Source organism: Cajanus cajan, chromosome 5 (assembly GCF_000230855.2).
Source record: "Cajanus cajan strain Asha chromosome 5, NIPB_CcT2T_4, whole genome shotgun sequence".
Lineage (NCBI taxonomy): Eukaryota > Viridiplantae > Streptophyta > Magnoliopsida > Fabales > Fabaceae > Cajanus > Cajanus cajan.
The window spans coordinates 48886530-48912037 of NC_138521.1; the positions used below are offsets into that span (position 1 = coordinate 48886530).

General features: G+C 30.8%; 1 protein-coding gene across 2 annotated transcripts; it reads right to left on the reverse strand.

The window, feature by feature from the left end:
• Positions 1–8702: 8702 nt before the first annotated feature.
• Positions 8703–10358, reverse strand: LOC109793591 (caffeoyl-CoA O-methyltransferase). Of its 2 annotated transcripts, XM_020353064.3 has the most exons (5): positions 10147–10358; positions 9964–10043; positions 9724–9868; positions 9482–9613; positions 8703–9178 (listed from the first exon to the last, which is right to left on the reverse strand). In XM_020353064.3, exons 1-5 carry the CDS (start codon positions 10234–10236, stop codon positions 8885–8887), a joined length of 741 nt encoding a protein of 246 aa, XP_020208653.1. In that variant the 5' UTR covers positions 10237–10358; the 3' UTR covers positions 8703–8884. The 2 variants fall into 2 exon arrangements, with proteins under 2 accessions (XP_020208653.1, XP_020208652.1); XM_020353063.3 differs by having other exon boundaries at positions 9964–10310.
• Positions 10359–25508: the final 15150 nt, after the last annotated feature.

The window sequence follows — 25508 nt, forward strand, 5'->3', positions numbered from 1 at the left end:
ATGAATTGTTTTTCAAGCAACTCATCTAATTGTTTCTTCAACTCAGCTAATTCAGAAGGTGATATCCTATAAGGTGCCATTGAAATTGGTCCAGTTCCATTTATTAAATCAATCGAAAATTCAATCTCTCTGTCAGGTGGCAAACCAAGAATATCATTAGGAAAAACTTCAGGAAAATTTTGAACAACAGCTATGTTTTTCAAGTTGACTTCCTCTTTAGCTTCCATAGAGGATAAGATTAAATATCCTTGAACTTTACCCCAAGAAAACTTGCTTATTGGTTTGGATAATGAAATCAATAGGTCCTTGGAATCAGGAAACATTACAGACCTTTCTGCACAATTGAGAAGGACATGATTGGAAGATAACCAGTCCATACCTAAAATCACATCTAATTGTGATAAACGTAAGCAAATCAAATTTACAAGAAATTTTCTATCACTAATAAAAATAGGACAGTCTAAACAAACCTTTTTGGCAATTACAGATTTGTTTGTAGGGGTCGAAACAATTAGGTTAGACTCTAAAGAAGAAACTGGCAATTGAAGGTGTTGAACACAATTATTGGAGATAAAAGAATGAGTTGCGCCTGAATCATACAGTACATTTAAAGTTTTTCCTTTAATGAAACATGTACATTGTATTAGATCGTTGTTTTGAGCCGCTTCAGTTCTGGTAATGGTATAAACTCTCCCAGTTGTAGGAGGTCTCGGTTTGGATCCAGAAGTATTGGCGTGCGCCGTTGGTTGTCCACACTCAGAAAACACATGACCATGCTTTCCACACTTGAAACAAACAGGTCCCTTGAGATGACAGTCTTTAGTATAATGACCCTGTCCACACTTAAGACACTTAGCTGGATTATTCATGGGTCTACTGGAATTTCCTGCAAATTGAGAAGATTGGGGTTTCCATTGAGGTCGATCATAAGGTTTTCCTTCATTATTCCTTTTCTTATTAAACTAAGGGCCAAAAGATTTTGGTCTATTATCCTTATTATGATCAAAAGCTTCCAGAAAATGACACTTGTGTATTAATGTGGGAAAATCAGAAATTTCTAATATTCCCACTGCCTTTCTTAATTCTGGTCTAAGTCCATCCTCAAATTTAATACACTTCATTCTCTCATCAGGGTGATAAAAGAAAGTAGAATACTTCCCCAATTCCTCAAACTTAGAGACATATTCTCCTACTGTCATATTACCCTGTTTTAATTACATAAATTCTATTTCTTTAGCCCTCCTAACATCATTAGGAAAATATTTTTCAAAAAATTTTGCTCTAAACACTTCCCATGTAATAATTATTCCTCCTCCTTCTAATAATCTTCTACTACTATCCTACCAATATTCCGTTTCTCCTACTAACATAAACACTGCATAGTTTACTTTTTGGTTATCAGGACAGTTCATGGCTCGAAATATCTTTTCTATTTCTTTAATTCATAATTCAGCTTTTTCAGGATTATATCCTCTGCCAAAATGGGAAGGTTTATTTCTCCTAAATTCCACTAATCCTTGTGACTCCCCCATTCCTTCCGGTCGTTGATTCCTTAACAAGGCGGCAGCCATATCCTTAATAGCTTGCACAGCCTCAGTTAGTTCTGTATTTCTTCTCCCTGCCATCTGAAATTTTTATAGGTTAGTTCATTATACTAGAAACATGGTTAGCACATTTCCCCAAGTTACACATGGAACGTTGCTCTGATACCATTAAAATATAACGTCTAGTCGTATTATTATTAATCTCGGTAATATACGTATATATATAAATAATATTTCTAGCTAGAAAACACATGTATAGTAATAATATTATATATCATACCGCACCATAAATACTTAACACTACGTGCGTAGTTGCTTACTTATATATATTACATATTTTTGGAAACATTTACAATATGTGCCTATTTACATAATCTAGTTTCTTTTTCTATTTCTAATATAATATTTACATGAACTACAAGAAATGTTACATATAGTGACATACAAAAAGTGTCACTATAGATACAATATATGTAGGTATATGTCTATTTGACATATAGTTACACACAATCTTAGTGTTGATTTTGAATGAGATTTAACAACATATTTTGTGTGTCACTATAGCCTATACCCACACTTTTTAATAATATACCAACATATATTATAATTATTGTGTGAGTAAAAGTAATTTTTAGTGACATGTATAACGTCACTATAGGGTGTGTGTCACTATATGACAAATTTCTTGTAGTGATGGGTGGTTGAAACAAATTTACAATTGGGTTCACATGGTTAGCGGGCGGTAAAAAGAAAGTGACTATTATGGGGCCGTCGATCACGGTAGGGACTTCTTGGTTTGGAGAAAAGGTAAAACTCGACACTGCTAATCCATTAAGTGTGACTGCATTTGCTACCGCATCAACACTCCACGTAGTCCTAGAAAATACTGCAGAAATTACTGAAGGAAAAGGAGCTGGGGTCGCTGGAACATCCATCTCTATTTATTTAATTATTTTTATGATTATATTACACAAGAAACATAAGGAGTGAGAACAATTTTCAAATAAATAATTTTAATCACATAATATGCATAGCAATAATTAATACAAAAAAAACATATATAATATATTAATGATGATTAACATTAAAATTTGAATTATACTTGTAGTGACTAGTCGGGATAAATGAGCATTATCATAATATCAACCAATAAAAGGATATTTTACCTTAATCAACAATAGGATATTTCACCTTCATTTCTTACTCATTTAAATCCCCAAGGTCAAACCTCCTGCTACAAATAATTCAAATTTTATCTTCTATGACCATAGAATAATATTTATCTTTAAAACGAGTCAAAGACATTTTAATATAATTATATTATAATCAATCATAAAAATAATCACGCTAAATATATTTGAGAATTTATCATTATTTAAGCTTTAAATAAAGGACATATACGTAAATAAAATATATTAAGAGCACTAATTAATTAAATGACAATGATAATCATTATAAAATAATTAAACAATATAAAATATGAACATATTAATAATTATTATGGATAACAGTAATCATAGGTTAAGCAAATAAATGAGGTTAGGGACACCTCACTAGATAAATGTACAAAGAAAATATCATAAATAAATAAACATAATAGTAGATAAAATTTTAAGGAAACAAAGTTCTCCTCCCCCTTACCTTGGAATGTAGATTTATCAAGATTTTATTTTCTATCTTCTCTTCCTTCTCTCTTTCTCTCTTCTCTCTTTTTTTTTTCTCTACATCCGTTACTTTGTGCCTCTCAATTTACTGCAATTGAGGCCTATTTATAGGTAAATGAGGGCTCACTCAGTTCACTGATTTGAGATAACATTCTTATCCCTGTAATAATTTAGTGTACTTGCCTATATACGTAATCAGATGAGGTGAGATAATTCTTATTCTTATCTCTGTGCTGCTCAGTAAATTCTTATCTCTGGGCTGTGCAAATTCCTTATTTCTGTGCCACGTAAATGCTTACGTTACTTTGCCACGTAAATGCTTACAGCACATGCTCATTACTTTGCCACGTAACTGCATATATATTACTTTATATACATAACATTGAAATCCGCTGCACATTCCCAATTATAACTTGTAGCACATTCCTTTTTTCCTAATAAACTATTGCAAATATATATATACGTTACATAGCATTGAAATTCGCTGTACATTCCCAATTATTGCATATATATATATATATATATATATATATATATATATAGTTTATTAAATATAAATAAAAATAGCCTACTAGTATCTACCTATTCATTTTAAATATACAAACTAAAATTTTAAGAGTTTGATTAAAAAATAATAATAATAATAATAAAATTATGAATATTTGATGATTCTATTTTATTAATTAGATCATAATAATTATGTAATTAGGAATAAATATTTTATAATTTTATTTCAATAAAAATTCGATATATATATATATATTGAGTCTCTATTATACACACACACACACACACACACACACACACACATATATATATATATATATATATATATATATTATAATAACTAAAATTTTCAATTACTATTTTTAGAAGAGTACACTTAATAATAATGTTGAGAATATTGTTATCTAAAAATTTAAGACATTACACTATATACTATAAATATAACTCTTTTCAAAAACTTAAAAGAGAGATCAAAACTAAAAAGAGATATCATATATACTCTGAAAAAAATTCTTAGAACAAAATCATATCACATATTTTTCACAAAGAATACAAGTGCTAAAGATTGATTAAAGAAGATGAGTTCTTGAAGGATTTCAAGAAGTTTATGAGCTAATCTTTGTTCAAGATCATTCTACACATATCAAGTGTATTCTCTCTGATCTTAGAACTTTTTTTTGTACTATTGGGTTGTATTATTCTTTGAGATAGAGTGTCTCAAGAAGAGTTAAGAGAAATCTTGAGATTGTTTTCTCTCAAGTGGGTTCTTGTGGGGTGCAAGAATTTTGTGATTATGAAATCTTATGGAATCAAGATTGTGTGATTTGCATTCTGATTTTAATATTTCTTGTACATGGTGTGTGTAAAGAATATTATAGTGGAATGACTTGATTTAGTGGGGTGCTAAGTCAGAAACTAGATGTAGGCCCTTGTATGGATGAACCAATATAGATCACTATGTATTTATCTCTTAACCTTCATCTCTTGATATAATTCTTGTGAAAAATGTTAAAAATAATTTCAAGAAAATGTTTCTTTGAATGTTATCAATTGCTGATTCATATTCAATTTATCATATATGCAATTTGGTAATAAAAGAAAGAAGGAAAATACTCAAAATCAATTTGGATTACAAATATTTGTTTCGCTTTGGAAAATATGATAATTTGTATCTTTTACAGAGTTGTAAACTAAATTTGATTAATTGATATTGAGAAAAGAAAGAAGAAAATAAGAGAACATTTTAAAGAACATAGAAAGTCATCTAAGTGAAAAATCTATTCAACTCCCCTTATAGATTCGTGTTCTACCGGGACCAACAAGTTTAACTATTGAAATTTGATATAAAACATAAATTATTGAATGAATTTTGTGGATCTCTCCCCATATAGATGTATATGTATGTGTGCGTGTACGTGGGGGGGGGGAGTGATTAATTTATATATACTAGAGTAAGATCTAATATTTTTACGTCATTTAATCCCTATTTGAGTGAATAGGTTAAGATTTAATCTTAAATATCAAGACTTGTTAATTTGGGTATACATGATGATGATGTGATGTGCTTGTTTGTGCATGTAACAATAATGTAGCGTGTTGTATATAAACCATGTTATGATCATATGATGTGAAGTCTAAGTTTAACTTTTTGAGCAAGATTGCCTAATCGATTGTACTTGCTGCATTATTAATAAGTATATGATACATTTAATGAGAACGCTATATAAGTATGTTATGATGAATGTGTCGAGTATGAGTATGCATAAAGTGTGGTATAACATGCATCATGTGCATAAGTTATTTTTATGATGGGTACGATGCAGAATATGTTGCTAAGGAAAGTCTCCCTCGTGTAAAAGCTTTGAGAATTCATGACCTTAGGGATAGTCAAGTTTGGGAGTCTCAATTCTATCCATTGTGTACATACGATGTGACCTAGATGAGATCGTTATCCCAATGCACCCTAGTGTATATCATCCTAGTATAGAGTACTATGATGGCTTGACTGATATGTTCTCCTAGGCTACCCTTAATTAGCCTTTAGGCGTTGACAATTGACAATCATTTTACTAGTGCCTCATGCATATATTTTAGGATTGTTTGTTTCCATTGCATTATCATAAACATAATGATGGTACCTTGGTTGAATGTAAATTGTGAATATGCTATATTCTTAAATGTGTGTGATTGTAAGATATATTGATATATATTGATCTTAACTATATACTTGTTGTTTATTGTGTAAGGCTATCGATCATAGCTTACACCGGTAGTCAGCGTGAGATATTTCTAACTTCTTTTTTCTTTTATTGTCTTGTGGTATATGTTTGCAAGTAAGATTCATCATGAGGATAATGAGATTAAAGACGGGGTTTAAACTTTGTATTATGCATGATCTTATGAGATGTGACATTGGGGCAGTAGCTAAGAACTTATATTTTTAGTTGATTGTTTAGATTAGACTTATTTCTGCTAGTTGAATTGGTATTAGGCTTTAATTTGTATTCCATTGTAATTACTTTTTAACAATTTTTTGCTTTTGTTTAGTTTTGTTTGTAATGTGATGTTTCTACCCATGCGAATGTATCTTATTCAATAGAACTATTTGAAAATCTCATTTTTATAATTATTGAATTATATGCTATGATAGTAACTAGAGTATAGGGTGTCACACCAGGATTGTCAACATCAGTATTTTATTTGAACGTGAAAATGAAATATCCTTCTCACTTCCTTCTCCTTTATTATATTAAATTTTTTTCCCTTCTTTTGTATTGTCATTTATTTTGGTTTTGGGCGTCCGTACCAAGTGACAAGTTTTTTTTTTTATCGATCTAAACACATTTTTATCTATTACCTGTCAAAAAAAAAGTAATTCAAATTTCAAATAAAAACTTAAAGAAAAGAAATTTAAAGAATTATTTTAGGAATTTATATTCTTTAATTATTTAAATTTATAAATTCTTATCAATTTGTTTTAATATCTTTTAAGGATTTATTTCTTTTATTTTTAATTAGGAAAAATTATAGTATTGTATTCTAATTTTACTCTCTATATATAATCAAGAAATAAAATAACGGTATGTGTTTAATTTAGGATTCTTAAATATGTGAATAATCGTATTGTATAACAGAAGTTTTATCCATCATTATCACACTTTATTTAGATAAACAATAGATCCTTGCTGGCTTGATTGAAACAAAATAGCAATTAGTATCAATTTTTAGTGACAATTTTCGTTTTTCTAACAGTGAGTTTATCAAAGTTCTACAAGTTAGTGCAACACATTTCTAATTCGATTTTACTAAATTTATTCTTTATTTTTTGTCAGCCAAATAGTGAAACGTATTAAATGAGGATACAAGTATCCAACCTTTTTTTCTTAAAAAGAAATCTTTCGGATTAGAAACAATAATACCTACAAAATTACAAATAGAACCTCCAGAGTTTCAAACATATGATACATATATAGCAGTATTTTCCCATATGTATAGTATTTGCATTATATATATATATATATATATATATATATATATATATTATTTATAATAATAGATAATATTTATAGGATATTAATTTTTCAGTTGATAAACTTTTGTAATTTTTCATCTTTTTTAGTTGATGAACAATTTTTATTAGTTTTAGTCTCTAAAAAAATTTTAACGAACAAAAAGATCTTAATGTCCGGACCCAAAATGTGAGAGTAAAAACAAAAAGAACCACTACAAGAAAAAATTACTGACGGATAATTTTCCACAAATATAAATTTGTCAAAAATTTATATTTTTGATGGATTTTACTGACGAAAAAAATCCATAAAAAAATTTATATTTCCAATAGATAATTTTCTGACGGATATATACGTTAGATAAGTTATTTTTTTTAATATATGATTGATGTTCTTCTTTCATTAAAATAAAAATTTTATTTTGATAATATGCACTTATATTTGTTAGAAATTAAAATGAGTAAAAAAGTTATGTAGAGATTTAAGAAAACAAAAATTTAAAGGTGAAAAATATATTAAATTAATATTTATACTTAGAATTAAAAATATAAATCATACACTTTTTACTGCAGTTGATGTTTTCAATTATTATTTTTTTTATTTTGCTACATATTTTTTACTTACTACGTTATAAACAAATTTTGCTCGTGACACTATTATTGATTGCTACAATAGAATAAATATCGATTATTCTAATCAATAATATACTTTATGCCAGAACACATGCGAACCCAACTATCCCACAACAACTACTCAAATGCCATGCCTCCATGTGTCGTTTCATACTTTTTAGAAAAATATTTATAATTGATGAGCTTATTCAAAAGTGAACTCAATTATTGAATAGATATCAAATACAAACACCCTATTATATCATAAACTATTGTTGTTGAAGGCCTAATATTCTACACCAACTAAAGCAATGCTCAGTTTTTTAGTTTTAAACAACTATTTATCGGTTGAAATTTTGAACTGATTGAATATATGTTTCAACGCGAATCAAATCTTTACCAAAAGTTTATTGGAAACCTTCGTGTAACTTCTCTCTTGAAGTTTCACATGTTGTAATTCAGTGTTTCTAAATTGAATTTTCACAATTCTGCATTGGTTTATATCTAACATAATGTAGAAAGCCACATTATTTAACATCATTGATATCTATAATAATTAATGTCCAATATGTTTTTTAAGCGATGTAAAAAATCTCTTATGCATTAGCGCAAAATAAAATTGCTATTTATAAATTTCATGTGACATTATAAGTTAGAACAAAGGTGAGAAACAATTCCACCAATGGAATAGTTTGAACAATAATTTTCACATTTTTTAGGAAATATGAATCTAAGCATAACTTATCTCTTAAATTTCTTAAAATCAATATTTTGCAAAGTTATTCCAAAGCTAAATATACGATAGCGATAGATAAGATATATCCATCCTTTCAGGAAAATTCTCCAACGTGACAAGAAAAACAAAAAGATCAAAACATGGTAGAATTTAAATAAATAAATAAAAAACATGGTAGAATTTAAATAAATAATAATAAAAAACATGGTAGAACATCTTGAGAATTTGATCTATATAGTATATATTTCTCCCATCACGCAACCTGATTATGTAGGTAACCCTTCATGAAGAATCAAAGACGATGCGGAAATAATCAGATGATGCGGCGGCATAGGGTAATCCCATCACCCACCGGTAACTGGCAAATCTCAATCCTGGAATCTTGAGCCAGATACTTGTTGAGCTCTATTACGTGACCTCGTAAAGGCTTAATGTAATCCATCATCGGCGCATCAGGTGGCGCCGCCACAGATCCACCCCATAGAGTGTTATCGTATCCGATCACACCTCCAATCTTCACAAGCTCAATTACCCTCTTGTGATAGTTCAAGTAGTTGTCCTTATCAGCATCCACGAAAACAAAATCAAACGCTCCCTTGTTATTTTCCTGCAAAATTGTTACTGTTTAATTATCAAATCAATATATAAAATAATTTTTAAATTTTTTTAAAAATTTAAAAATTTAATATATTATTTTAAATTTTAAATTTAATAGTTAAGTAGTTAAAATTTGATATAAAACATAAATTATTAAACAAATAGAATTATTCTTAAAATAAACAAATTTCTTCTTTTATATATATATATATATATATATTTTTTTTTTTTTTTCTTTCTTCTCTCTTTCTCAATTTGCGATCATGGCTAAAAATTAAAAATTAATTGAGATGGTGACAAGAGGTGCACGCACATCTTTAAGCAACTCATCAAGAAGAGGAAGAGCAGGTCCTTCTCTGAAGTCGATCTTGTGAGCCACTCCAGCTTTTTGAATCATGGGCAATCCTAGCTCATAATATTCGCGGTTCACATCCAAAGCCAAGATCTAATGAAACCAAGTAGTTAAATAAGTTACAAACTAAAATTCATGGCTTTTATAATGATGTACTCCATATAATAAAAAGTTTAATTATGTGGTAATGAAAAAGTATGGACCTTTCCATCATGGGGAAGAGCCAGGGCAGTGGAGAGCAGAGAGTAACCAGTGTATACACCAATTTCCAATGTGTTCTTGGCATTCGTGAGCTTAAGAAGCATACTCAGAAGTTGTCCTTCGTCGGGTGGTGTAGCCATGCGGTTCCTGTTTTATTATATATCATGTCAAAGCATGGAACTAAAACTAAAACTAACAATTCTATATATGGTAATTAAGGTTGGAAATAAGCATGTTATTACCGAGGGTGTTTTTCTGTCATCTCGCGGAGCTCCTTCAAGCACTCGTGCTCTCTTGGATACACACTCGTTTCAAGTATATACTGCAATATTAGAACAAGTATTAGCGAACGTGAGACATGGAAAGGAAAATATTGTTTATGTTGTGTGAGAGAGATATGCAATAGTTTGTTGAATGGATCGGACTTGATGGAGTGCATCGCTCTGAAGAAGGGTCTTATGAGAGAGATCATTGATGCCGAAGAGATGGTTTTTCTGATCCTCTTGCTTAGCCATATCTGTCTGAATAATGATTGAATCACTTGCTAGCTCAAGTCTCTTCGATCGGGAATTCAAAGATTTTTTCCTTTTCCCTAATGTGAAGAGTAGCTTCAAAACGTTGTCATATTTATATACAGCGCAAGTCACATGTGAGAAATTAACTAGTTTGTTTTACAATTATTTTGGGTCTATTTATTTGCTTTCGATATTACTGATCTCACTTTCCACTACGCGTTTAACATTATAATGCTTTTCTCACTAAGCTGTGACGTGTAACCAATCGACCGCTAATTCAAACACGCCCTTTCTGTTTTGCTGTAAACATCTATGAATAGTTTCCACTTGGGAATACTAATTAATTCATATGAAAAATGATTGTTAACTGTACATTGATAAAACAATTGATTAATTTCCTGCTTTTAGTTTTTAAATAATTTTATTCATCTCATCAATCAATTTTTTTAAGTTAAATTCTTCTGGTTGACATTGATTAAGAAATTAAAATTTATTTATTTTATTAAAAATATATAACTTAATGCTATGGATACATAGAAACTTTAATTTTCAATAAAAAAATTCAAAAATTAAATTTTAAATAAAACATTATATTTTAAGAATAGAATGGTTTAAAAAAATGCATAATGATGTTCCCACAAACAAGTGTTTAACCATAAATACCCATTTAAACAAGTCCAAAATTTACAAATGCCAAAAATAACCAATATTTTTAAAATTTTGAATAAAGAAAAGGTTAACGTAAATTTAATGTGAATGAATACATTAGGGTTAAACATCAAACACAATAATCGAGATGATTGCAATACTTCTATACAAATACAATAACTTAATGTAGAGCTATGTGCTACATGAAAACTTGAAAAGTATTAACTAATACAATCTTACGGTCTAATATACTCTTAGTCATTTTAATTTTAGTGTGTTGGTTATAACTAATTCTGCTAAAATTAGTTATTAGTTTTTCCTTTTAAATATATAAATACAATCTCTTTTATCATCTATGTAATGACGTGAAATCAGTTTTCTTAGTTTAATATGGTATTAGGAGAATTTGGTCTGCAAATCAAACTGTTAGTATTTAATAGTTGTCAAGGGAATAGTTGGTAAAATAATAGGAACTTATTTCAATTTAGAGAGTAGTAGTAGTAGTGGTAATTGTTGTTATTGTTACAATAATGTCCCAATTTGCCTATTTATAGACATGGTGTTCCATCTTTAGATGATGGTGAAAATATCTATAATTTTCTAAATTCTTCAAGTCTCTACACTCTTTTAGTTTTTTCTAGAGACTTATACATTTTATCTTATGTTTCTAGAATTTTCTTTTTCTTTCTTATACATCTTATCTTATGTTTCTTGAATTTTCTTTTTCTTTTCTACAATTTGCATCATAATTTAACACTTCTCTTTGATGCAAATTTTGGTAACTCCAAGCATAGTCCGTAGTTGTTCAAACTTCGCTCTTGATAGTGCCTTTGTAAATATGTCTGCAACTTGATCTTCTGTTGAGCAGTATTCCAGTTGAATTTGCTTAGTTGTCTCTACTTCTCTGATAAAGTGATATTTTATGCTTATGTATTTCATTCTTTGATGATGAACTTGATTCTTTACCATTGTTATTGCTAATCTGTTATCACAGTATATAACAGTCGGTCCATCTTGTTCACTCATTTCTTCAAGTATTCTCTGTAGCCATATTGCTTGACTTGTAGTTTTAGCAACTGCTATATACTCTGCTTCTGCGGTTGATTGTGCAAGTCGCTTGCTTCTTTGACGCCCAAGAGAAAAATCCAGATCCTAGTAAGAAGACATATCCCGATGTACTCTTCATGTCATCTATTGATACTGCCCAATCACTATCGGTGTAGCCAATCATCCTTGAGTTGGTCATGGTTTTATACCATATACCAAACTCCCTTGTGCCTTGTAGATATCTTAGAATTCTTTTAGTTGCTCCAAAGTGAATTTGGCTTGGGCTTTGCATAAACCTTGATAAAAGACTTACAGCATACATTATGTTTGGTCGTGTGGCTGTTAAATATAGTAAGCTTCCAATCAAACTTCTATAGCGAGATGCATTAGCATCTGGTGCTCCATCATTTTTCTGTAGTTTCTCCTTTGTCACAAGTGGAGTAGTGACAGTCTTGCAACCACTCATCTTGAACTTCGTCAAGAGAGTTTCAATGTATTTCTTTTTATAAATGAATATCCCTTTCTTCTTTTGACTTACCTCAATACCAAGGAAGTAGTTCATCAAACCAAAATCAGTCATCTCAAAGGTCTTCATCATGTATTCTTTAAACTCCATCATCATCTTTGTATTGGTTCCAGTGTAAATAAGATCATCTACATATAGAGAAAGTAAGAGAGTATGCTAACCTTGAGTCTTGATGTATAGTGTAGGCTCACTCTTACTCCTCCTAAATCCATGATCAGTGAAGTACTGGTCGATCTTGCTATACCATGCTCGAGGAGCTTGTTTCAAGCCATATAAAGTTTTAGCTTCCTTTTTTGTCTCTATTTTATTGCATTTTTGTTTTGGATTAATACCTTATTTGAGATGATTACAGTTCTAGTGTTAATTTAACATACATTTACTATAGTTTATCATATCTCATATACTTGTGTAAATTTTGAAGTGTGATAACAAAATGACTTGTTACTTGAGTTTTGATCTTTGGTCTTATTATAATTGTTATTTATTTTTATTTTTTGTAGGCATTGCATCTATTAAGAGGTGAAAATCTTTAGTCTTGAAGCTGTGATCTTGATATATTTGACAAACTATCTTTTATTTTTGTTATCTTGATATAGACATACACACATTTGGGATTTCATTAGTGTTTATTTTAAATCCGTACAAGATATTGTGATTTTGAACCATCTACACTCAAAGTTAAGGATTCCTATTATTTTTGTTCTTAGTTTAAAATGGACTCACTTTGTATCGTGAATCAATGTATTAATTATTTTGCGGATGTTAATGGTGTTTCGAAGTTTTTAAATATTTTACAAATTTAAAATATTTTGTAAATTTATAAAGAAAAATTAATTAAATATAATGCCTGGTATTATTTTTTAATTATTTAAAATTTTATATTATTAAAATTAATTTCAAATTATTAAATATATTTTCATAAAATTTAATATTAAAACTTTAATTTTTTAATAAATATCTAAAAATGAAATTTTTCTTAGTAAAAATTGAAATACTTTGTCCAAACAAGATAATTGAAATACAAGGTATTGAAAAATGCTCTATCCAAACAAAATATTTATAAATAAAAAAAAGGAAGGGAATTCAATTGAGAATAATTCAAATTCTAAGAATTTAAAATTTCTTGAATTTATAAAATGATTTATCCAAACACAACATAAAGCTATTCATCATCCTCATTACAAACTACATTTCTACAACTTAACTTTCTAACATTTTGTGATCCAAAGATCCTATCTAGAGTTATATATATTATATCAAGTTGATCTTGATTTTATTAGAAAGATAAGACAATTATTTTCAATTTCTATGTTGACTGCAAGAGCTAATTAGGCCATCTATTATTTAAAAAAAAAATACAAAATCGCAATGTTTTGGCCTAAACCTAACAACTGGACCTTCACTTACTAATTTAATCATAACTTGTGATCTAGACCTTTTTATTAATTGATTCCAATGACATTTGAAAACTGACATCTAGGGCTACAACTTTTATGAAGATTAAAAAACCTAATTTTGTCATTTAAGTCTACTCAAAAGGCTCACAACGTACGCATGTTGCATTTTATGCACAGAATATGAGGTTCATCTTTTAACTCACATAACACAGTAATTTCTTAACATTTTTATGTGATTCTTGAGTCTAAATTATAGCTCCAAATGTTTACTTTCTAATCCAACAATCGGAACTCAATTTCATTAATCACACATAGAGAAATCATATAAATACCAAGGTATGTTCTTATTACAATTTTTAGAATCTGACATAATTCACATCCAAACTTTTTTCTCCATATCCAATTAGTAAAAACATATATTAAAGCCTAATACTACTCTATTATACCATCAATTACTCAAATACAACATCAATTTCACATTCTAATACCATACTCCTATTAATTACTCACACAATAACCATTTAGGATTTTCATGAGAATCCACAAGCAATCCAAGTTTTACAATTATATGTTTAATGATGAAACTACAGACATATACAATTACACCACATCAAATAAAATAATAAAGAATCATATGAAAGATTTAAAAAAAACACATAATGAAATCAATTGGGAAAATTTCCTTCATACAATACAAGCAACAAAGAAGGAATTGAAGGTCAATCTCACTACCTAACATACATCTCATGCTTAGAGTGAGACTACTCACTCTTCCCTTACCTCGATGAACGCTTGATGAAGGACGTAGATCTTTGGGTATTCTCCTATAAGCCCTGTGACACCCTTACTACCCCAACACATATATTGTACTAATATAAATAAACTAAGGAAATAAAGTTTTCAACATAGGTAGAATGGTTCACATAAAAACCTTTAGAAACATTCTTCAATATCCAAAATAGTCTGAAAATGAAACTTGGAAAATAAAACATAAGAGGTTACAAAATGTTTTCAAAATAATATGTTCAACTCCATATACAATGCAATTGATGTCCTAGAAATCCTCTGCCCCGATGTCACAATATCAGAGCATACCCATAAATCAACTGTTGACATTCTAGATGCTACACATAGCCCGGATCTTCCTCACCTAAAACATCTACAAGTTGTACGGTGAGAAAAGAAAACATCTATATATATAGCACATAAGAAAAAGCAACATATTATCTCATTATAGCTTAATATTCATAAATATTTCAACATATCATATTTCAATCAATCATGCATTGTCATCACGTCATAATTCTCAATCACACCAATCATCACAAATCTTGCACTTCATACTATGCCAAGGTCACGCTACCCATTTAACAATCCAAGGCCGTGCTCACACCTGATATAACACTGTGCCAAGGTCACGATTCCCCTGTAGCATATCTAGCCCAGGGTCGTGCTCACCCCCGACATGTTATTCAAGGTCACGATACCCACGTAACAATCCAGAGCCGTGCTCACCCTTGATATAACACTGTGCCAAGGTCACGTTACCCCTAACCTAGGGTCGTGCTCACCCTTGACATGTTAACCAAGGTCACGATACTCATGTAACATACCCGGGTTGTGCTCACCCCTGATATAACATTGTGCCAAGGTCACGTTACCCCTAACCCAGGGCCGTGCTCACCCCTGACATGTTAACCAAGGTCACGATACCCATGTAACAATCCCGGGCCGTGCTCACCCCTGGTCATAGGTGTGAAGAACCACAATCACATCTCATTCACATTCCACACAATATCTCATAGTTCAATTCCATACACGTATCAGATAAGTCCAACATAATGAGTTTCATACATCTCAAGCAATTCACATCTAAGTCATCAATTTCATCAAGTAATATAGCAATAACAATCATAAGTTAATATGATAATCAATAGAATTATCAATTTAATACAATCTTAACATAAATAGTAAAACCCCCAATTGTTCCAAAACCTAGCTCACAAGTACTTTTCTACAATTTCGTTCTCTCTCCCAGATGATCATTCTTACAAATTATTGGCATATTTATATAATCCTCATCATATACAGAATCTAATGGGATCATCAATTCCTCAAACAGAAATCATCCAATTTTTCACAACCTAACTTACAGGAACTTTTCTATAATTTCGCTCTCTCTCCCAGAGCATCATTTTTACCATCATATATCCATATTCCTAAATACATGCAAAATCAAATAAGACTAATAATTCTTCAAACAGAAATAATTATAAAATTAATCATAATCTTTAGGACTCTTCCTCTACCCAATTCCTTCATGTAACTCTACATATAAATAATTTCTTTGTCCCCCGTACCTGGATAAACAGCAGTTGAGCTAAAACAGGAATCTCTTGGTCTCCTCCTCTAAATGCCCCTTGGTCTTCAGAGAGAAGAAGAGGAAAAGAAGAGAGAACAGCAGAGAATAAGAAGAGAGAATGAGAGATGTGTCAAAATGAGAGGTGAGGGGCGCTATTTATAGGATTTCAGGCCCACCTACCGGAACGGCCCGTTCCAAAAGTGGAACAGCCGTTCTGGACCCTTCGAAATTACGCAAAATTCTCAACTGGAACGACGCCCGTTCCAAAACCAGAACGACCCGTTTTCAATCCCAGCAGAACGGCCCGTTCTCCCACCAGAACGGTCCGTTCTCCAAACCAGAACGACCCATTCTCTAATTGGAACGGCTTGTTCTGCTTATACATTTTGGGCATTCTAACTATTCCGGAGCGGCCCGTTTCAATTTTGAAACGGCCCGTTCCGGGCCACGAATTGGGCCTTTGGCCCACGAAAAATGGCTGTTACAAGCCCTGATTCTCATTTCCATTCTTCAGAACCATAGAAAATGAGAAGAGTAAAAATAAAAGAATTGTTATAACCCCTTTTTAAAAACTTAACCCACATTTAACCCTTTAGTAAAAATTCGTTAACCATGGTTATTATTTTCTTTCCCTCAAATATTAAAATTTATAAATAAATAATATATCAAATAAACATATTTCTTCTAACCTAAATATTTGTAATAAAATACAATAATTAATAATTAAAAAATATATAGTATATAAAATAAATCTATTTCTTCCAACACAATTGATTAAAATAAAATATATATAAATAATTACAATAAAAACACATTTTTTTCCAAATACTTATTATAAAAAATATCATAAAAATACATATTTCTCTAATAAATATTATACAAAATAATTTTCGTAAATATTTTTTATTTAATTAAAATACTCATAATTATTAAAAGCCTCTAAAATATTTTATAAAACCCATTTAATTAATTAAAAGAATTATAAGAAAATAACCCCAATAAATATAAAAATAAATAATAATTAAATTATTATATTAGTAGAAAATTCAAGGTGTTACACTTCTACTTGACTCATGCTTGATGCCACAAAACCTACATTGAGGGTCATCTAGGCAGAGAGCTATTGCATTGATCATGTTTGACACCACTCAATTAGGGTTTGACATCACTAAGTTAGAGAGGTAAGGGAAATCACACCCAACACCCCTTAACCCACATCCGACGTGGTCAAGTCAGAGAGTTTTCCTCCAACTTATGTTTGGCACTACCAATCCCAAGCTTGGCATCAGTGAGGCAAAGAGTCTCTAACCTGCATCACACCAACGCCATGAAGTTGGGCCCATCACGATGGTGATTTCTACACTTGAAAAAATCAAGATTTTGGCTCCTTTCACTTTGAAAATCAGTCTACAACAAAATACAACACAATAAAACACAACCAAACATCATACTCAACTTGTATACATTATAATTTCCAACATGCAACCCACAATTAACTCAAATCATCACTTTTTCTCACCTTTTTCAAAAACCAACTAAAAGTTCAAAACCTAGGCATTTTGATATGAACCTCTCAACCAACACAACCATGAAAATGCATAGTTTAAGCAAGGATTCAATAAATAATTCAACAGCAAAAAATCCAAGAGCTTCCCTTAACTTCGATCACGTAGAACATAGGAAGAAGAGAAGAATGAAGTCCTTTTGAGCCAACTCCGCACGAACTACTAACTTTTTGATCTTCGACTCTCAAAGCTTCGAATCTTAACTCAACTACTCAAATCTCTCAAGGGAAGGATCTTAGCACTTGCTAGTAGACTAAGAAGAAGGGAGAATTTTGGCTCTAGAGATTCTCCATCTAACTTTTATCTAATTTTCTTAAAAATGAACTTATAAAGTCCACATATTAGGAAAGACCTTATGTACCATTCTCTTATTGATCAACTTAACATCAGCTCAAAACAACTCTTAAATAACAAAAACTTATAAGAATTTCTTAATCCTTAGAGTTTCACAACAATTAAACAACAAATCACGATACCAATTAAATTAATAAAATCAAAATACATAAATAAAATTCATTGTGTCACACGTATGGGTTATTGTTTAAGATCATTATACAATAAAAAAAAGATCAATAATGGTGACACATCACAAAAAAATTCAAAAACTAGGGGTGGGAGTTCATAATTTGATTTTGAGATATTAGCCGAATAAGATAGGTTTTGATTTAAAAAAAGAAAATCAAAGAAATTAGAGATAAAAAAGTGAGAAAATTAAAACTAACTCTTATTATGATTTTACATTGATACTTAATAAATTTTATGCCAAAAAAAAAATTAAAGAAATAAGTCAATAACATATTACACTTTTCTCTTTACATTTAATATTATTAATTTATTTTTTTTAAAATTATTGGTATTTTTTTTATTAGTAGAAAAATTGATGATTAGTTAATTTTTTTATAAATATTTTTTTTTCTCTAATAAATTTCTAATAATTTAATTATATATTTTTATAATATATTAAATAATCTTTTTTAGTATCCTTCCACAATGAGATTCTTAGTGGTAACCCCACCAGCATGTGCCCAAGGCCGCGACCACTGTACACGAGAGAGAATTTGATAAAACTGTATGTTTGAAGTTTTCATTCTATTCCATTGAGCAACAGCTTTAATGAGTCACATCTCCATTATTAGGATGTTGGAAAAGACAGTATAGTATTATAATATATTCATTCAATCTTCCATACGATTAATTCATACAATATTATTCATGAGTGTTCTATTCCCATGTTGTCTCTTTAATTGTCCCATTCAATACCTAAACATTGTAAGAAAATGCCTGGCTCCATAAAGGGAGAAGCTGCAAAGGATTGATTTGGTACACTTTAGCCATAACATTAGATGAAGGAAAATAGAAGAAAAAATATTAATATAATTAATAATGATAAAAAAAAAAAGAGAAATATATAAGGAGGGGAAAGAGAAGTTATGTTTATATTTATTCATTAAAATTAAAGTAAAAATTTCACCGGAAACCTTGTGGGACTCACTCTGACAGTTTTTCATTATATTAAACTATTAAATATCTAGAATATTAATGTGTACTTTTTAATACTTATATGTGTATTTTTATTGAATAATTTAAATTACAAAAAAAATTTACAAAATTAATTCACATAAATAAAAATAAAAATAAATACAATAAGTTTATAAATTTAGATGAAATAGAATAAGTTTTAAAATAAAATTAATAAAAATTAATTTAAGAATACAAATAAATGAGATTTGAGATTAAAAAAAAAGTTTAATATAATAACTCAAAAATTAATTAAAGTATATTTTTAAAATAAAATATTTAATTTTAATAAAATTTTGAAAATAACTAGTAATTTTTAAATATAAAAAATAAGTACTAAATAATAATAAAGTGATGTATAAAAAATATATAACTAAATATATCCTCACGTTCAATAAAGATGACTCAAATATTTAATAAAAAGGTTAATTCTAAATTTTTTAAAAACATAAAAAAAAATCTTCCCAATAAAAATTAAAAATATAAATCTGCAATATAGAAGCTGTTTTTTAATTAAATTAATTTATTGAGAAAATATCATTGGTTTTTAGATATACAGCTTAATTCTATTGGCATTTTTGGAGCATGATTACCTTATCTTCTTCGTAATGATTCCTCAAGTATGATTGGACAAAATATATCAACAAAGAACTAAAATCTAATCACAGGGGGAACATGTACCGAACGAGGTGGGCTCCATCTCTTTTGTTTTGCTCCTTTCTATTTATCAATAGGCAACTGTTACTGTCCCTTGGAAATTGAAGGATTATGTTACTGTATGTTACATCCATAACATAAGTAACCATAAAATATATATATATATATATATATATATATTAAATTGTTCCGATACCCTCAATTATATTGGATATCTTGGAATTTTCCTTATGTAATAATCCGATGTCATAAGCCTCCACGTCGAGTCAAGATTGTCATTCGCTCACTTGAATTACTTCGTAAATATGTTTTTTTTCACGTTTTTTAATATATTATCGAGTAAAAATTATGTTAATTTTATTAAGTAATAATATCAATTATTAATAAAAGAAAGGTAAATTTTATTTTAATTATATATAATAGGTTTTGTATAAATTTTGATTTTAATAAAAACAAGTAAAAAAAATCAAAACGATGTTGACATATACCATTTCTGGTTCTTTAAATTGCAGAGATGTATTATAACAAAATTTATTGTAAGTGATAATTATTTAATAATAATAAATTAATTGTTTCTATTTTATTATTTAATAAAAAATATTAATGATTAATATATAATAATTACTAAAATTATATTTATATTATATCAAAATTTATTATTAGCGATAATTATTTATTAAAAAAAATGTAAGTTCTATAATTAGCGATAACATAATTAAATAATATATAAATGGATGATAACTCTTACCTTATATGTTAATTTTATAAGATTGAGTTAGACTCATAACTTACTATTCTAAATTGATATCAGACAATTCACCATTACTAAGCTCAATACATAAATAGATAGTAACTCTTATCTTACAAGTTTCACATCTTTTAGAAAATAAGATAATTAAAAAATATGTAAATTAAAAATCATTTCTTAAAGAAAAACTCAAGCCCCACATAAAAAATACTACAAAAACTTATACATTTTTTATAATTATTATAAAGATTTTTACCAACATATGCAGAATAATTATTGGTAAATATTTTACCGATACTATGTGAAACCCTTTCCCTCTCTCTTTTCTCCCCTCACTTGTTCTAACTCTCTTCACTCTCTTTCTCACTTCTCTCTTTGCTCTCAATTCCTTGTGGTGATCTTGGTGGCTGTAGGTGTTGGGGTTTTGTGAGCTGAGCTTCAAGCTTGCTTTTCTTCTCCTTTCTTCATCCATTTTCTCCCGTTCTAGCTTGTCTTCTTCCCGGAGCTCGGAGTTCTTCACCGAGGTAAGGGAAGCTACTTCTTTTGCTGTTTTCGGTTGAGAATGAGTCTTAGGAACTCATTAGCTGGTTGTTGATTGATGATTCTTGGCTGAGGTTTAAGAAATTTCATTTTCGGGGTTTTTCGGGGTTTTGACAAAAATTTGGATTTTTGATGATTTGTGGATGCATGTGCAAAAAGATGGTATTTTTGAGATGTTTGATGAAAATGTGACACTTTGGATGGTTTGCATGTGGAATTTCTGTTGATTTATGCAGATTTTGAGTAAAATTTTCGAAGTTGGAGAGTTTCTGATTGAGAGCACGCCGGGCGCAGTTCTTCACGCCGGGCGCGTGACCACCAGAGACTCCATTTGGGCAAGCACGCTGGGCGCAATGGTGAATGTGCTAGGCGAGCTTGAGGATGTGAGTCTCTGGATAGCCCACGCCGGGAGTGGTGGGACAGCGCTGGGCGCGGTATCAGTAGATTACTCAAGTTTTATAGTTCTGATGTGGCGCCGGGCGTGACTATGTCTCGTCGGGCGTGGAGGCTCCTTGGGAGTCTCTACTAGAGGTGGCGCCAGGCGCAATCTATATTGCGACGGGCGTGAGACCCTGGGAAGGTCTCTGCTTTCTTACGCCGAGTGCGGGATTAGCACGCCGGGCTTATGAGACCTCGTGAGGTCTCTGCCTTCCCTCACGCCGGGCGCAATAGGAATTGCGCTGGACGCGCTAGTTCCCAGGTACTCTCTGGTTGTGCCATGCCGGGCGGAACCATGAGTGCACCGGGCGCGTATGATGATGTTGAATTATATGCTGATAGTTGTTGAATTATGCTGTAATTGCGGAGCTGAGATGTAATTGATGAATATGTTGTGCTGACTAGATGGTCATGCTGAATAATGATGTTAAGCTGTTATAGATGTATATTACCGTGCTGAGCTGTGCTATAAGCCGTTATTGTTGTATGATGAATTGTTGTGATGTGTTGTATGCTGATATAAACTGTTGTAGGTCGTAAGGCTAAGCTGTTGTAGGCCGTAAGACTGAGCTGTTGTAGGCTGTAAGGCTGAGCTGTTGTAGGAGATCTCCGAGCTGATATGCGTGACGACACATTGTGTGCTTATTGTTGTGTATGTTGTATAGCTGATGAGATGTATGATGATGATGTACTGATAGTTGTAGCTGTTCATATTACTTAAATATGTTTTATATGCTGATTCTTTATACTAGCTTACCCTTTGTTGTTTCCATATGTTTGGACTGCGATGATCATACGTTATATGGGAGCAAAGCAGGGTTAGGTTGGTGATAGTGGCAGGTCTGTAGCTGGCAGATAGAGGAGTTTTATTTTGTTGCTGTTTTTGATGTTTTGGGCCATTATTTTGGCTACTTTGGATTGTATCTATACTTTGATATTTAGCTCAGATTGGACCTTGTGTATATATTTATATACTTGCTCTTATCTGGGTGTTTGTCGTGATGTTGGGTAGTGTGTAGTGACCAACCGGGTCGTTACATACTGCACACAATAGCCAATGTAAAAATATTGGCAAAAGATTTTGCAGTTATTTTTATTGTCACTAAAAATAATATTTAATATCTCTAAAAATCTATTTTGATGTAATGATGAAAGCATTATTAAGAGACAAGTTTTTTTTTTTTAAACTAAAGAGACAAGGTTGTTAGGAACCAGCTTTAGTTTCATATTAAAATATGCTGTTAAATAAGGAAAGCTACAAAATATTTCAATAAAAAAAATAATAGACGTTTTATTTGTCAATTCTTTTTAAATACCGCATCACCTTTCAAAAAAGTATAAATTAAGTGAAAAGTTTTATAAATTATATCACAAAGTCCCTAAAAAACTATATCATAAAGTAGTCAAAAAAATTATATCATAAAATTATATATTTATACACCTTTATTAACTCACAGAAAAATATTATTATTTAAAATTATAAAATATAAAGTTGAATTATTAAAATTAGACAAGTGATGAAAAGTCAAGATATTATACTTAAAAAATTTTAAGTTCAAACTTTATTATTGTGTAACGACCCGCCTTAGGCCGTCACATCAACAATCAATATGACAATTAAAATAAAATAATATATATTAAAGAAAATAGAGCAAAGGTCAGCTACACTAGAGTGTAAATATACAATAAAATATAAATTATTTTCATCATATAAAACATAATTTTATAAAATAGTCATCCTCAGCAAGGTTATACAGTCATTCAAAAAGATAATATAATTACAACATCATGAAAGTATCAAAATAAGACACCCTAGGTGCTGGGCAAGCTCTAAGTCTAGCCACTTCTCAAAGCAACTACCCAAAAGACTCCTTGCCATCCCAAAGCCTCATACCTGATCTGCTCTCCCACATAGTGAGATCATCATAGTCCACATCATGAAAATATAAGGGTTAGCACGTATAAAACCAACCATAGTACAATAAAATGAAATATCATTAAACTAGATATTCATCAACAGTATGTATTTATACTAAGGGGATGACAACATTATAATAAGTCATTTCCATGCCAAATATAAATCAATCCAATTTCCAATGTATACACATCCATGTCAATGCATACATATTCTATGATAATAAAAAATCCATAACCAATGTATACAATCCATACCAAATGCATACATATTCCACATCCAAACCAAAGTCACACCACTGTACAATCCCATAAAGTAGCCAACACATCCAAACCAAATATTGACCTCAACACATCCAAACCAAGTGTTGAATTCGTGAACATGTCACATGTCCATGTCACACACCTAACCTCTCATGGAAAATATATTGTTGGGTTACGTCGTCACGTAACCCTAGTGATCGCGGCCACTTCATCCATCGGTATGACTCGGCCTTGCCCTCATACCGGTAGCAAATAGAATACTCAGAGGAGTACTTCAGAATTCACCTAACATCTGAAGTGGTTTATTATATAATCTTTAGAAAAGTTCCATATTAGAATCCTCACCATGGGACCCCCAAATTCCATATTTTCCCAAAGATTATATCCAGATTTCACCAAGAGATCTCCCAATCCATACCATAACCTTACTCCTCTAAGTCCTATTAGCTTTCCAAACCAAACACACATAAGCACATTCCATAATTACATGCAATCTTTTCCAAAACCATGCCACATTCCATACCAAATATATAACATCAAAGATGATATGATTCAACATTTAAAAGTTTCATAAAAACCCGATTTTAAAAGGTTTTCCTCAAAGAAACCATGCGCCTAGCGCAGTGGTATTTGCGCCCAGTGCAACTAAAACTAGGAGCCTATCAGGCTTTGCCCGCTCAGTGCGTCACCACGTGCGCTCAGCCCATGACTATATGCGCTCAGCGCGTAGACTCGTGCGCTCAACACGCTTGAGATAGAGAGCCACTAGAAATAGCCCGCTCAACGCGTAGACCCGTGCGCTCAGCCCATGGCTGAATGTGCTCAACACGCTCTAGACAGAAAGCTCTATTCTTCAATGCGCTCAGTGCGTTGTCGCGTGTGCTCAGCGCTCATCCTGACAGAAATTTTTGTTCTTCAGTGCGCTCAGCGCGTCGTTGCGTGCGCTCAACACGCATGCATCAGACAGCGCGTCAGAAGTTCAAAAACTTCGATTTTCACCTCCAAAATCCATCCCAAATGAGTCCCAAACCAAATTTATACAATTCCAAACCATGATAGAGTATAAACACCATAAAAAAAAAACAACATATTAAGTGATAAAAACAAGTATTAACCATTAATCCATGAAAATCGTAGGAAATCATGAAGAACCCTAACCAAACCCTCTCTAGCTCAATCCAGCCTCAATCATGCATAAAACATGGAATTAATGTGATATTTCAACTCCATACATACTAGATTAAGTCTTATAAGTATTACCCTTACCTCAAAAACTTCAAAAATACAAGATTTGAACAAAACCCTCAAATCCCAATTCAAACTTCAATCTCACTTTTCAAGCTTCTAGAGGCTAAATCTCTTAATACTCTAGTTGTGAAGATTGATCCTGACTTGATAAGCTTCCCAAATGTGTCCTCAGCTTCCCTCCAGACTAGAGCTTCTCTCTCTACTTCCTTTCTCTAGAAACTGTCTCTGTCTAACAAATGAAATCCTCCGGTTCTAAGTTCCTATATATAGCCATTTTTCAAAATTTCCAAATTTCACCCTTAGCACCTATTCACCTCAAATATCTTATTCCTTGAAGTATTTCAACTCCCTAAGCTCTAAAACAACCTCAAATTCACTCAGAAAGACCAAATTTATCTTA